This window comes from Mauremys reevesii, linkage group 23 (assembly GCF_016161935.1).
Source record: "Mauremys reevesii isolate NIE-2019 linkage group 23, ASM1616193v1, whole genome shotgun sequence".
NCBI classification, from domain to species: Eukaryota; Metazoa; Chordata; order Testudines; family Geoemydidae; genus Mauremys; species Mauremys reevesii.
Genome location: NC_052645.1, coordinates 16,612,301 through 16,626,266, shown reverse-complemented (window position 1 = coordinate 16,626,266; position 13,966 = coordinate 16,612,301). Strand labels below are relative to the sequence as shown.

General features: G+C 49.8%; 1 protein-coding gene across 20 annotated transcripts in view; it reads left to right on the top strand.

Moving 5' to 3' along the window:
• The window catches only part of MACF1 (microtubule actin crosslinking factor 1), a 229,254-nt gene that overhangs the window by 52,546 nt on the left and 162,742 nt on the right, over positions 1–13,966 (top strand). The window contains exon 1 of one of the 20 annotated variants that reach the window (XM_039511264.1): positions 3,710–3,972. The exons of 18 other annotated variants lie outside the window; for them this stretch is intronic. In XM_039511264.1, the coding sequence (XP_039367198.1) occupies positions 3,960–3,972 (13 nt within the window). In that variant the 5' untranslated portion in view covers positions 3,710–3,959. Of the gene's footprint in view, positions 1–3,709; positions 3,973–9,541; positions 9,880–13,966 lie in introns of those variants that run through there. One more of the 20 variants, XM_039511260.1, reaches the window with a different exon arrangement.

The window sequence follows — 13,966 nt, the reverse complement described above, 5'->3', positions numbered from 1 at the left end:
ATGTCCAGGAGATGTCCTTAAAAGACACAAACGAACTCTAGTGGGCTTCAAACCAAGTTATTTGAAACAATGGTGCGCTGTCTCATAACTTGCCTGGCACCGATTTCAGATGGCGAATCTGCCTGGTGACTTGGAGTAGCCAGTGCAAACAAAGGGTGCAGTGTGCCTCCATTGTCTTTGAAAGATACCAAACTGCTACCTTCGTTTCTGAATCAGCTGCTCTTTGTTCAGTGCTGGCCCCAGAGCCGCAGCAAACTGGGTTTGTCCTACAGCCAATCGGCGTGAGAGAGTTTATCTTTAAGACAAAGGTTTGGGAACACGATGGGCCAAATTCAGTGCTGATGTAAGCAGGGTGCAGTTCCGTGGAAGTCAGAGGACTCACCCCAGCCTACTCCAGTGATGGAATCAGCCCGATGCCTGCATTCAGCATGCCTGGAAATGTTTAAAAGTGATCTAATAACGGTGTGTTTCCTCCCCCTTTCTCCTCTTGAACTTGAGTCTCTGGTCCAGGAGAAGGGACAGTTTCTGACAAGGCCACTGAGACAGGCCTCAGGCCTTAAAGGCTGTATCCCCCTGGCAGATGCTGCTCACTGTTCTGGCAGAGTCCCTCCTCTTTCCCTGGCTAGGCCCGTGTTCGTGGAGAGCAGGCATTCCGATGGGCTTAGGTATGGGAATTTAGGAGCATGACGTCCCTCTCTTGAAGGGGGGTTGAAGTCAGATCACTTCAGCACGTCAGTGGATGCCAAGGAAAGATGTTTGAGTCAGCCTGACACTCACTTTCTCTCTCCCTCTCGCTGAGCCCTGTGTGGAGAGATCCGGGGGTTTATCTGATACTTCAGCTGTAACTGGGCCTGCCTAGGGAGGGGGAGAGGGTGACGGGCTCTGGAGCTCTCAAGAGGGAGAGTTGCCTGGTATAAACCGACAGGAAGTTTCTGTAGTTACTGCGGGTGATGGCTTTCTGTGAGCGCCGCGCCTGCCTCTCGCTGCCTGTCCCTTGTGCTGCTCGAACCATGCAGCTGTAACCTCAGCAGAAAGGAACTTAGAGCCGGACCCAGAGCCCAGGGCTTGTGGAAACGGGACGGAGGCCCCAGGTTGGGGAGAGGTGACAATGCCTCTTTTGGATGGGACCTTTCTGCCGCCCACGGTCTTTGTTCTGAGTCACGTTCTTGGCATCGCTGGGATCTTGTACTTGAGGAGACGGAGGAGAGAAGGTACCGTTCTTCCTGCCCTTAGAGTATCGGGTTCATACCTCCTGCCTCCCTTCGTCACGCTTTGGCTGTGAGCAGAGTCCAGGAAGTCCCCCGAAGTGTGAAGGGGGTGGGTGGTCATGTGGCATGTGCCTGCAGGAGGGGCAGAGCGAGGAACCAAGATGGCTGTCGTCCACTTGTTAAAGGTGTACGGATTTTGTTCCTTCCTCCAGGTGGTGATTCCTGCTGTCATTTGAGAGACAGGGCTGGGTTCTGCAGCCCCGTGTGGGGTCCAACATCATCTGGGAGCCACAGCTTTGGTACAAGAGTGCACGCACTTTCTGTACTAGCTGCTGCTTCTGATCTCTCCCAACACAGGGAATTACTCTGAATTTCTCACTTTCTGCTCTCTTCTCCCCTTGAGAGGAGCAGCATCTCCTCCTGCCGTGGGATGGAGGCAGGGCTGGCACTGTTGAGAGTCCGGGCACAGAGATGACTAAATAATTGTTACTAAACTTTCTTCTGGTCTCTTTGCTTGGGTGTGAGAGGCGCAGGAGAGGGGGTTGCTTGGAAGCACTTCGAAAAGAGTGAGGGTCTCTGGGGAGCCTTGGTGTGGAGGGGGTGGATGGGGAGGGAAGGGAAGGGGCCGTGGGGGCATGCTCAAAATTTTCAGCAGCCAGTTCTGTGTTGGGTTCTTGTGTCATTTTCTTTTACAGACAATCCATTCCAGAGCCCTTTGTTACAATAAAATCTACGTTTGTCAGAACATACACATAGAGCACAGTCCTGTGGTGGATACACAGCTCTGGCAGGACTCCCGGTTTTTAGTCTGTGTTCTGCCACTGACTCACTGTGCAGCTTTAAGGCTGCCTGCCTCAGTTTCCCAAAATAGGGATTATGTGTGCCCATGTCACATGGCCATGAGGATTCATCAGCTGATGATAAAGCACTTCGGAAATGTAAAGCCTTAGACAAGTGCTAAATATTATCCTATCTTGCACTTCCACACTGTCTTTTTCACTCCAACCCAATCTCTTTCTTTCTGGATGGTTTCCTGTTTTCTCTCCCCTCCAGTCCGTATCTCTGTCTCCCATCCTTCCCCCCACTCCTTCAGCTTTTGTTCTTGCCCATTTATATTTCTTACCCCTCCAAGAAAATTGGACTTCCTCTCTCACTTGCTGTGACATTCCCCTCTGGTGTTGTCTGGACCGGGGATCTGCTAAGTCACTGCAATCCTCGACTCTGGGAGCCAGCCTCACCCTGCTGTGCTGTGAGAACCCCCACTCCCGGGCTGCTCACGCACAGCCTCTGGCGCGTAAGCTGTTCCCAGCTGCTTGCAAGTGAATGACACCAGCCAATATCTCCGATCCCAGACACAACCCTAGGAACCTCCGTCTTGCAGTGTCCAGTTATGCCCACTGGACACTGCAAGCTTATATAAGTTTGTCAGTTTAACAAAGAAATTGATATGTACCAGGCTTGTTACCCCAAGGGGAGTCTCTGACACACTGCAAACCAAACGCACTGCTTCAGGTGGAATAAACAAACAGATTTATTAACTATAAAGGTAGATTTAAGTGATTCTAAGTCAAAGGACAAGAAGTCAGATTTGGTCAAGTGAAACAAAAGCAAAGCGCATTCTAAGCTGATCTTAACACTTTCAGTGTCCTTACAAACTTACAGGTTTCAGAATGGCAGCCGTGTTAGTCTGTATCAGCAAAAAGAACAGGAGTACTTGTGGCACCTTAGAGACTAACACATTTATTTGAGCATAAGCTTTCGTGGGCTAAACCCCACTTCATCGGATGCATGCAGTGGAAAATACAGATTCTTCTCACCACAGGCCGGCTGCTCTTCAGCCAGGCTCTCCCCTTTGATCAGTATCAAGGGGTAGCTGTGTTAGTCTGTAGCCACAAAAAAAACCCAAGAAGTCCGGTGGCACTTTAAAGACTAACAGATTTATTTGGGCATAAGCTTTCGTGGGTAAAAAAACCCACTTCTTCAGATCAGTGGTTCAGTCGCTTGGTGGTGGTGGTGGTGTCTGTAGATGTAGGCAAAATGTCTCTCCCTTTTATCATGTCCTTTCTTCCCTTCTGGCTTTGCCCACCCCCCCTTCAGAGTCAGGTGAGCATTACCTCACCACAGTCCCAAACTGCCCAAAGGAAGGGGGTGACTCCCTCCAGGGCCTAACCCGTTCTTTTGTTGCATGGCAAAGCCAGTGTCCGTTGTTCCTGTGAGGCTGGGCTGGGTTTGTTCCATCCATGCCCTGATGAGGTGTGAACTGCCTCTCTGTTCTTGGAGGGTTTTTGCCTGGGCTTGCTTTAAGCCACAAGGATACATCTTCAGCCTCATAACTATATACATGAAATTATAATCTATGACCTCACAATAACATCACTGCAACAATTACTGTAACATCACTATAGCAACCATGCTCAGTGCATTATGACACCCAGCCTGACAAACTTTGCGTTGGATCCCACACAATCATTTTATAAAGATGAGCATGGGGGTGTAGGGTGTTCCCCCAAGGTACAGAGCATCACTCCTACATTCTCTGCAGTCAGCATGTCTGGGAGGCTACCCAAAAGGACTCCCCACACTCTGGGAGGTGGGGAAGAGGCTACCTACCCTTCCTTGTTCCCTCTGTGGCTACCATGCCCCAGCTGTTTGGTGATCTCTCATGGGCAGGTCACCAGGTAGAGCAGTATAGAGCGACAGCCCTGTACCTGCCTGGGAGGCAGTGGAGCAACCAGAGAGCAGCTCTAGCTAATGGCTGGGGATGGTGAGTGATAGTCCTTGCTGCTAGTCAAATGGATATTTTATTACGAGAACAGGGTGTGTTTTCTTTTCTGCACCTAGACATGGAAATGCTAGAACGATAAACAGTAATAATAATACGGCCCATGTTCTCCCCACACACTGGGTCTATTTTAGCTTTTTATCCAAACACGCCAGCTGTTCCCAGGTTTCTCCTGTCCCTTTCCCTCTCTTCCAGTCCCATGTATTTCACTGGAGTTAAAAGGTGCAGCCCTGCTTTTCTCCTCAAACATCCTTGTTGATGGTGCTCTGGGATTGACTAGAATTGTCACGTTCTTGCTTGGGCCTGTTTTGTTGCATCCATGCAGCTGAAGCATCGGCTACAACGTGCAGCCTCATTTCGCTAGGTTTGCCCACCTGGAGTCTTTTTCTTTTGTTGCTTCTTCAAAAGCTGCGCGTTGGCTCTAGGCTGTGGTCCGGGAGCCAACGGCTGGGGGATAGTTTTGTCTCACCCGGCGTTTTGCAGTTCCCCAACCCTTCTGGTAACATAGACTCATAGACTTTAAGGTCAGAAGGGACCATTATGATCATCTAGTCTGACCTCCTGCCAAGCACAGGCAACAGTATTTTATTGTTTCTTCTAAAAATTAAACCTAAAAGGCCATTTCCCAAACCAGATGGGTGAAGATACTGACTCCAGAGGGGAACCACCATATGGGTTGGTTTGGACTCCTTGGGGTGAATGTAGTGGGACAAAGATGCTGTTATGCGTCTTTTATACACTATACAGTATATGCCTCTAAACAGAGCATTAGCTGTAATGCCTCTAGTTAACCCAGTCCCCCGGCCCCACTTAATCTCTTCAATGTCAAAGCTGCCTCAGACAGATTTGCTTGGTGGTATGTTTGTCTCCGCATCACGTGGGGATTTAATTGCTTTAGAGATACTGTCTGTTCCCAGCCTCCCAGCATAACCCAGCAACCTCCAGTCTTTGGTGTATCTGCGGAACTTGTTCCTCCTCTTGAAAAACTATTGCACTGTAGGTGATGGAAAAAGTGAACCCCACCCGATCCATGGAGTAAATAGCCTAATTTTCCCTTTTTGGTATAGCTCATGTCTTATCCTCCCCTAGCTCTGCATATTGCAAACGCGCTCCCTTTCAAGCATGCAGGAAGATCAGGGTAATCTCATAGTAGCTTACCTGGTATAAATAAACACCTCAGTTGCATTTACATCTTCTGCCGTACAGTTACTGTACACGCCTTCCAGCTCGTGTCTCTCTGGCATCTCTCTCTCTTTGTTGGTTTTCCACCAGATATGTTTACAGGCATTTTTCCAGGTTGAGTCACATTATTTCCCATCCATATTTCTAAACTCTATATCCTCTTCATTTAGCTCTCTGCTTTCAGTGGTGTTCATGCCACCGTTCAAATTAGTAGCAAACACAGATTTGAATCACCCTGTATTCCTGAGCCATTCCATTTCCCCCATATTCCAGAACAATTAAAAGGTGTATAGAAGGTGACCTGCAAAAAAGACTGTACTGTATGCCCCTTTAAAATGACTTTATACAGAAAGGCAGCAGTTTTTCCCCCAAAGTATTTCTTCTTCTTGCTTGTTTTTTACCTTAGTAATTCAAATCCTCTAGACTGAAAAATATGGTAACTGGAGAACTAGTGAAATGGTGACACCATCCAGATCCAGAGTAACACTGGAGCAATTGAGAGGAGATGGGATTTTTAGTCAGACGTTTAAAACTTCTGTTGTTTTATGGACATCTATTTAAGAAAAACTTCCTTGGGTCACTGAAGTTAGTCAACACCACCACTCCTTCAGCTAAGGAGTTGTCAGTCAATAGCCATCCTTGGGGCCTCTGAGAGATGCTCCAGTGAAGCTAGGGGAGAGCAGACTTGATGTCCCTGATATTTTTAAGATTAGAAAGAAGCACCTCTGCGTACGTTTCAGGCCTTCTTTCTCCTTGATAAAGAAGCCCGAAAGGACAAGCTGAAGTTTAAAATTCCTGTTCACATCTCCTTTAATAAAATCACCTGCCTGCCCAGGTACTCAGTGGATTTCTCCAAACTGGCCAAATTTTGAAAATTGACCTGACTGATGAATACAACTGCCCCGAGCTCCCCTCCGTCCAGGGAGGGTGAGACTCCTCCTCAGGTTGTCATCAGTACTTGAAAGAAGCCAGGTGAAATCTGGCAGGCTTGAAAGGCGTTTCTCTGAAACAAATGGGGAAAAGCCGATGTGGGGCGCAACAGCTTAGAAGAGGCTAGTTATGAATTGCTTCTGGTAGGGAGAATGGGCCGCAGGCCTTTCTTTGCCAGTGCAGAATTACTGTCTGTGCAGCCCCCAATGGTGCAGACTCTGCTGCTGCTCCATTGGATGGGTCTCTGCCCCCGGATCGGTGGCTTGGCTTTGTGTTGGGAATGCAACTGGATCTAGGCTCGTCTCCTTGTGGCAGATGACTGGCGTACTGGTCACAACTAGAGCCCTGAAAATCCGCCAATATCCGCAGACCATTTTAGCAGATCGGAGATCGGATGCGGATACAAATTTTGTATCCAGGTAGGGCTGTAGTCACCTTGACCTGGAGGTGGCTCGGTTGCGGGGAGGATGTGAAAAGGAATTCACCCTGTTCGTTTCAGTCTTGGTCTTCTCCCTATATCACTCCACCAACCCCATCCTGGAAGGCAGGGCCCTCGTCTGGGGTGAGAGGGAAGTTTAGCTTTGACTGTCCCAGCTAGACTCCATTGCTAGGGAGAGAGGAGAAACCTTTCCTCTTGCTTTCCCACACTGTACCCAAAGAAGCTCCATTTTAGAGCAGCCCAGGTTCTCTCTCTGGCTGGGTTTGGCATCAGTGACTGACAGTGGAACTAAACGCCTTCCTTCCTTAAGGGCGATCATCTCCCCTCCCCAACCTCTGTTATTTCTGGTGACTGGTAGAGCTGCCCGCACTAAGGATGCCTGCAGAGGTGAACAGATGGTGCCTCTGACTTGTCTTTGATCTTCATCTTAGCACCTTCTTTGGAATGTCAGCGGAGTGAGATTTGATGTAGAAAAGGCAGAGAGGAGGCGGCCCTGGCCATGGCAGCAGGGTGTAATGTGTTAAATGATCAGCAGGACAAGAGTGCTTGGTCCTGCAAAGGCTCTGACCTCCAGAACAAACTGCCAAGCCAAGCCCAGTTAGTACATGGCGCAGCATGGATTTGTTTCCTGGAATTGTTGCTTGATGCACATTTAGCCCAGATTATATCTGCTGTGACACTTGTCAGGAGTTTCTCTCAGGTTCTGTCCACAGTGGGCTCACAGCTGTGCCAGCCAATTATATTATAGATTGTTACAAACAAACAAAAAATCCTTGTCCATGCCAGCGAGGTAAACTGTTGTGCAACTGTGCTTGAAGCTAGTCTGGTTCTGATCCAGGCGTGGTTGGTGTGGAAGGGCTCATTATAAAGCATTATACATGAAATACACACCTGAAAGAGTTTTTCTGCACCAGTGCGGCTCCACCAGCATGCAGCAGAGACAGGATACAGGCCCTTTTACCAGAGTGTCTGACCCTGTCTGGCTGAGTGTGCTGTGTGCTAAGGATACGCTCTAACTTGGGTATTTACATGGCCTCTGATATCTCAGTATCTGAATGCCTCCTGATTCTGAATGTATCTGTGCACATCACACTCCCGTGAGGCAGGGAAGTGCTGTTGACCCGTTTTATCGACATGCAGCTGAGACACAGAGTGGATGAGTGACTTGACCAATGTCACATGTGGAGCAGGGACTTGACCCGACATCTGCCAAGTCCTAAGCTGGGTCCCTACCCGCTGACCCCTCCTTTCCCTCTCTACGATTTTGACCGTTATATTCCGGATGAATTCAGGCTATCTAAGTTTACTAGTCTAGACTCAGCGCCAGAATCTGTCTCGTTAGTTTCCTTGGTCGTGACTGGTGTCCTGTATGACACTTCTCTGCTGCTGGAGTCGTTCTGCTCTCGTCCTTCCCCTGCATGCCGGCCAGGTCGCCGACAATAGCAGCGTTGCTTTGCCCCTGTCCGCTATTCTCGTCTGGAATGCCAGGCCCGTTGATTGGGTATCTTCTGGGTGGTGAGGGGGTGGCCAGAGGAAAGCCAGCCAGAGAGCCTCTGTTAGGCAGGAGGGAGAACTGAGAGGAATGGAGGGGGAGCTGTAACAGGTCGCTTATCAGGGTGACTCTGGAAAAGATTAGCCAGTGAGAGATAAGCTTACAATGACTTAATATTGTTAGCAAGAAGTAACAGGGCATTATTATTAGCTCCTGGGGTAGTCGGGGTGGGGGACGTGTAATGTAATTAGAATTAAAGAACCACCGGGAGGTGGTAAAACAGGGCAAAAGAATCTTCTGTGTGAAATTACGAAAGCGCTGAGAGAGCCTGCTCAGGAGCTACTTGCCTGCAGAAATCTCCAAGGGAAGGTCCCTGAAGCTGCCCCCTGCAAACACTTCACAGGAGAAGAAAATCTAAAGTTTGACTTGCCCTGCCTGGGCTGGTCTGCCCGGGGCATGCTGGATCTGGCTCTTGGGCAAAGCGTCTTTTCCTCTCTGGAGAGGATGGCAGGGCTCAGACCAGCCTAAGGTCTGAAGAGGAATTATATTTAGAAGAAGAAAGGAAAGCGCAGCGGCGAAGCAGCTCCCGTTATCTCTCCTGCGGCCGTTCCGAGATCACAGCCTGCAGCCACAGGGTTTGATGCTGAGCTCTGGAACTTCGAGGCAGGGGAACTCATTTGTGAAGAAGCTGCTGGCTGGCCAGCGTGGATGAAAAAGCCCTTTATTGTTCTCTCACGTCACCGTTTGTGAGACTGGTGCAATTAACCAAGAACTGAAAAACAAGTTGGAAAAACAAACCAACAGCCTGTGTGCCGGGTTAGTGCAGAGACTGGGCCTTGCTGCATTCAGGGTGCTGCTCTCAGGCATGGTGGGACAGTAAGCTGGACCTGTTGGGCTTTCAGATGCAAAGCGGATATACTGGAAAATCTCCTCCCAGGTACCTGGAGTCAGTGTGACCTGCATTGTGAGCTACCCTCTCTGCCTTTCTGTTATGCCCTGGAGCTGTGCTGTTCTGTGGAATGCCCCTTGCATGTTTCCAGGAACCTTGGAGTGGAGAGTAACTTTCTTTTTCCTTGTTGCGTGGAAGAATAGCCTCGGCTTGACACGTCAGGGAGCTTTGTCCGCAGGATTTGGGCACTGAATTTTCACGTTGATTGAAGCCCCCTTCTGCGAGGGGTTCTAGTCTGCATCTGCCTGGGTCAGAGAAGACACTGGGGACCGTGGCTGCTTCACACAGGATGTTGCCACTTGTCATGAGGACTAGCCTAATGCATGGCTCAGCAGGATATGAGCCAATGTCTGGGCTGATTCTGAATGACCAGTGGTAACTTTAACCGCCCCAGCGGGCAGGTGCAGGCCCGTTGTGCCCAGTGGCTATGTAAAGTTGTTCTACCAGGCAGTCGGTCCCCTTTGCTTCTGGGTCTTGGTGCTTCCCCTGCCATTCCTAGCTGGGAGCGGCTGGAAGAGTGACAGCGCCTGCGCTCTCCTGTTGGTGAGGGGAGAACTCCTCTCCACGGGGTGAGGAGAACCGTTTACATTTGGATGGGTTTCTGGAACGAGGTCCTGAAAGGGAGCTGTGTCTTAAAGCAGGCGGTAGGAAATGGTGGGCGGAGCCCCAGTGGAGACCTGAAGAGACATTTGCTTGGGACAGACCCAGCCAGCACACGCAAGACTGACTTGAAGATACTTTTCCTGTTTCGGTTGTGGAGGATGCTAGTGCAAAAGCCCCGTGGCACGCTGAGGACCTAGCTCTGCTGACGCCGAGAGCAAGCGGTGGAGATGTGGCACATCTACAGGGGGGAGAGGGAGCTGAACGCACACTTGGTGTGCCGGATGTGCTGCATCGGTTAGTATCTTGAGTCTACTTTGTTAATGCCTGGCGGGCTGGAGAGAATCCGAAATGCATTGCTCTCCTCTGACTCACAGGGAGGAATCTGCTATAACACAGGTTTCAGAGTAGCAGCCGTGTTAGTTTGTATCCGCAAAAAGAACAGGGGTACTTGTGGCACCTTAGAGACTTTGGGCTATCTCGATTATCACTTCAAAAGTTTTTTCTCTTACTAATTCTCAGAGGCCAATTAAGTAAGACAACTCCCACCTTTTCATGCTTTCCATGTATATATATCTCCTCACTATATGTTCCACTCTGTGCATCCGAAGAAGTGGGCTGTAGCCCACGAAAGCTTATGCTGAAATAAAGTTGTTAGTCTCTAAGGTGCCACAAGTCCTCCTGTTCTTTTTGCTATAACACAGGCACCTTCTCATGCTTTAACCAGCCTGCGTTATCTTCAAGGTCTTGATAGCATGTAGTGTAGGGCAGGCAGGAAGAGAAGTGGGGCTCAGGGCTGGGCTTTGGGAGAAGGGTGGCATTTTGAGCAGTGGGGAGAGGATAGTGACTCGGTTTTATATCGCAGGAGTGGGACTCCGCTGCTTGTTAGCTTCCCTCTTCTGGGTCCGTATGCTTCGGTACAGTGCCTGCTGCTTTACCAGGAAGCCATGCTTAAGCAATAATCTCACATGGCAAGGGCAGGGCTGTATTTTGAACAGACCGTTGGCTGTTTTCAGCTCCTGATTTCCTGGCTGTGCTGCAAGGGGAGGAGTAGTTCAGAGGGGTAAAATGCCTGGAGGATTCCCTCTCGGACCCAGCTACAGTGACATTGCAGTGCCGTTGGATTTTCTCACGGCAATCCCCAGAAAAAATAGGGCATAAAGAAGGCAGGAGGTATTCCATAGGGGACGGCGTGTTACTGACCAGGTTTAAAAGGAATGGGGATGTCCTGGGGGTATATAGTCAGTCACTGGCACAAGAACAGACTGTGCAGCTGGTTGGAGTGTGGGAAGGGAAAGGAGATTAAAAGATGAAGATGGTGCTTACAGACCTGCCTAGATCCAGCCTTTTTTGGGGGGGGATGGGATGAGGTTTCTCGGGCTTGTGGGGCTGCCTCCAAAATCTCAGGGCCTTGGCTCTGTGGCTGTGTCAGGTGCTGGGACCCCGGAAGAGACGAAATAGTATAGAGGCCTCTGGGTACTGTCCAGACAAGATGCAAATCAGGCAGCTCACAAATTGTCTGCTGTGTCTGGAGGAATTTAAAGGGAGGGAGATGCTTGCTTGCTTTTTTCTTTCTGTCTTTGAGAAACAGTTTGCCCCTCTTCTTAAACCAGTGTTTGGTCTCTTCCTTGCGTTCAGAACTGGCTTCCTGGATATCAGTCAGATCTCTCCGCAGAGAGCTAAAGGAACTGACTGTCCCTCCTCCTCCCCTGGGTGTCACAGCTTATGCCCAAATACATGTGTTAGTCTCTAAGGTGCCACAAGGACTCCTCCTTGTTTTTGCTGATACAGACTAACATGGCCACACTCTGAAACCTGTCAGGTTTGAATCTGTGGATGCTCAGAAATCAGTACAGGACCCATTAAGGGGCCTGGAGCAGTTACTGAGAGTAGTGAGGATGACCACAAGTCAAAGTGAATTGTAGAGGCCTACGAGCCTTCTTCCCTTCCCCACCCCCTTGCCAGCAGGGAGGCCAAGGGTCATGTGCACCCCGTGGGGTCACTGGATGCGAACACTGGGGGCTAGGGCTGAAACTTGCACTGTTCACGCACTTGTGCAGACCCACGAGTATGCATACACTCTTTTCACGCGGGCACTGCCCATTTTGTTGTTTACAGAGGATATAAACTCAGTGTGCGTTGCTGTTTGTGTAGATTGATTCAGACTGGGGGTCTGACAGAGGTCTGAGCTCGGCTGGAACAGAAAGTGATGACAATAGTCTCCCACTCTCAGTTCGGTGGTAAAATGGGCGTACGTTTTCAGAACGGGCAAAGTGGATCTTCAAGAACTGGCCTTTCGCCAGCTTATTCTCTGGAATTAGGGTTGCCAATTTTGGTTGGATGGATTCCTGGAGGTTTCATCACATGACGTAATCTTTAATTAAAGATTAATCTTCAATTCCTGGAGACCCCAGGACGACCCTGGAGGGTTGGCAACCCTAGGTTTAGGATACCAAATAATTGAGACCTTAAAAACCTGGGGTTATTTATGCTAATGGTCGCTGGCACTTTTTGTAAGAGTAGGGATTTGCTTTTGTATTGCCTAACATTTAAATTCCCCTCCCCCCAACCCCCACTGCATCATGTGCCTTTCAGCTGCTGCTGTATTTGTGTAGTTGGTGCAGCACCTTCAGGGGGAGAGGTGCCTCCAGACATGTAAACATCACTAGTGCAGTGTTACTCAACCCGTCTTATCACTAGTGAGCAGCTTCAGTGGGATTTGGGCTGCCCAACAGATAAATGTGCCTCAACAACGCAGTGATTCATCTCTGTCATTGGGTTAGATTGTCCAGTGCCCGTCCCATGGGATGGCAACCAGGACTGGGGCCTCTACGTGCTATTGTAACACAAAGTGGGTTTTAGCCCCCGAAAGCTTATGCCCAAATACATTTGTTAGTCTCTAAGGTGCCACTGGACTCCTCGTTCTCCTCACTCTGAAACAAATATTAATGGTGCCTAAGGAAAGTGGTGGAAGTCCTATCTCTTTGGAATTTTAAAACAAGGCAGGACCAAGTCTTGGGAGCAATCGTGAAATGTCCAGGGAGTGTGTGTGTGGGGGGTGATGAAGGAATATTTCTATCTGCGGTGAGTCTAGAAAAGTCGAGCGTGCTGGCGATGTTCATGACGCATCTGAGACTCTCAGAGACCATGGTGATGCGCACAGTATAAACACCTACAAAGAGAAGGGTGCTGGAAAACAATACCGGTGCCCATGCTTTTGAGCAGAAGGCAGAGTGGGGTTTGGTCTTTGTAGCTGGGATGCTTCAAGGTGTACAAGGGGGTTTTCAGGAGTTTTTGGAAGAGGACTTGGGGAATGCTTGGAGAACCTTAACTGGGAGGGTCTTGTAAGCATTAGGGGTATTGGGAAAGAAGGGATGGGGTGAAGGAGACGAAGGGAGCATTTGCAGAGAGGTGTAGGTGAAGTTGAGAACGGAGGTGCAGGCAGGGGTGGATTTTTGCACAGCTGTGGAAGTGGATAGCTTGAAGCTGATGCTGGAAAGCTGTGGAAGCCAGGGGAGGGATTGGGGTAGGGAAGAGACCTGGTCAGGGCCATGGGAGAGGGTAATCTAGTTCTGATTGCCTGAAGCATTATGAACCTTATCAGTAGATAAGATTCAACCACTCAGGAATCTAATTGTCTGCCAGAGATTTCCTTGGTGCAATGCAGAACATTGTAGGAGAGGCATTGTGGCCTAGTGGAGAGAGCACTGGCCTGGGGAACCTCAAAGACCTCAGTGCTGTTCCCAGCTCTGCCACTGGCTTCCTGGGTGACCTTGGGGAAGTCACTTCACTTCTCTGTGCCCCAGTTTCCCCATTTGTAGAATGGGGCTAATACTACTGACCTTTGTTAAAGCTCTTTGAGCTCTACTGATAAAAAATGCTACGTATCATTATTGCTGCCTGTTCATGGTGTTTCAGTAAAGCAGAACACGGGGAATGTCTCACGCTGCAGAGACGGTGAAGCAAGCACCCTTCTGGTCCAGTACGGAGGCGCCATCTTTCTCTCCAGATTAAGCTGTTAAAACCAGAAAATCCCATTTCAGGCAGGAGCTGGCAGAGCTGCTGAGGGGATTACCCTGATCCCTTTCTTCTTTACAGGTGTGACAGAGAGAGGGGAAGGGAGGAGAGTGTTTTGTCTAGACTAGAGCACTAGTTCTCAACCAGGGGTCCAGGACCCCCTGAGGGACCATGAGTGGGTTTGGGGTGGGGGTGGGGCGCCATGCAGGACCAACATTAGACTTACTGGAGCCCAGGGCAGAAAGCCAGAGCCCCCCCATGCAAGGCTGAAGCCCAGGGTCCCGCCACCTGAGGCTGGTTCCAAAGCCTGAGCAGTTTAGCTTGGCAGGACCCCCCCCCCCCCCCATCTCCCCGTGGTGTACGGCCC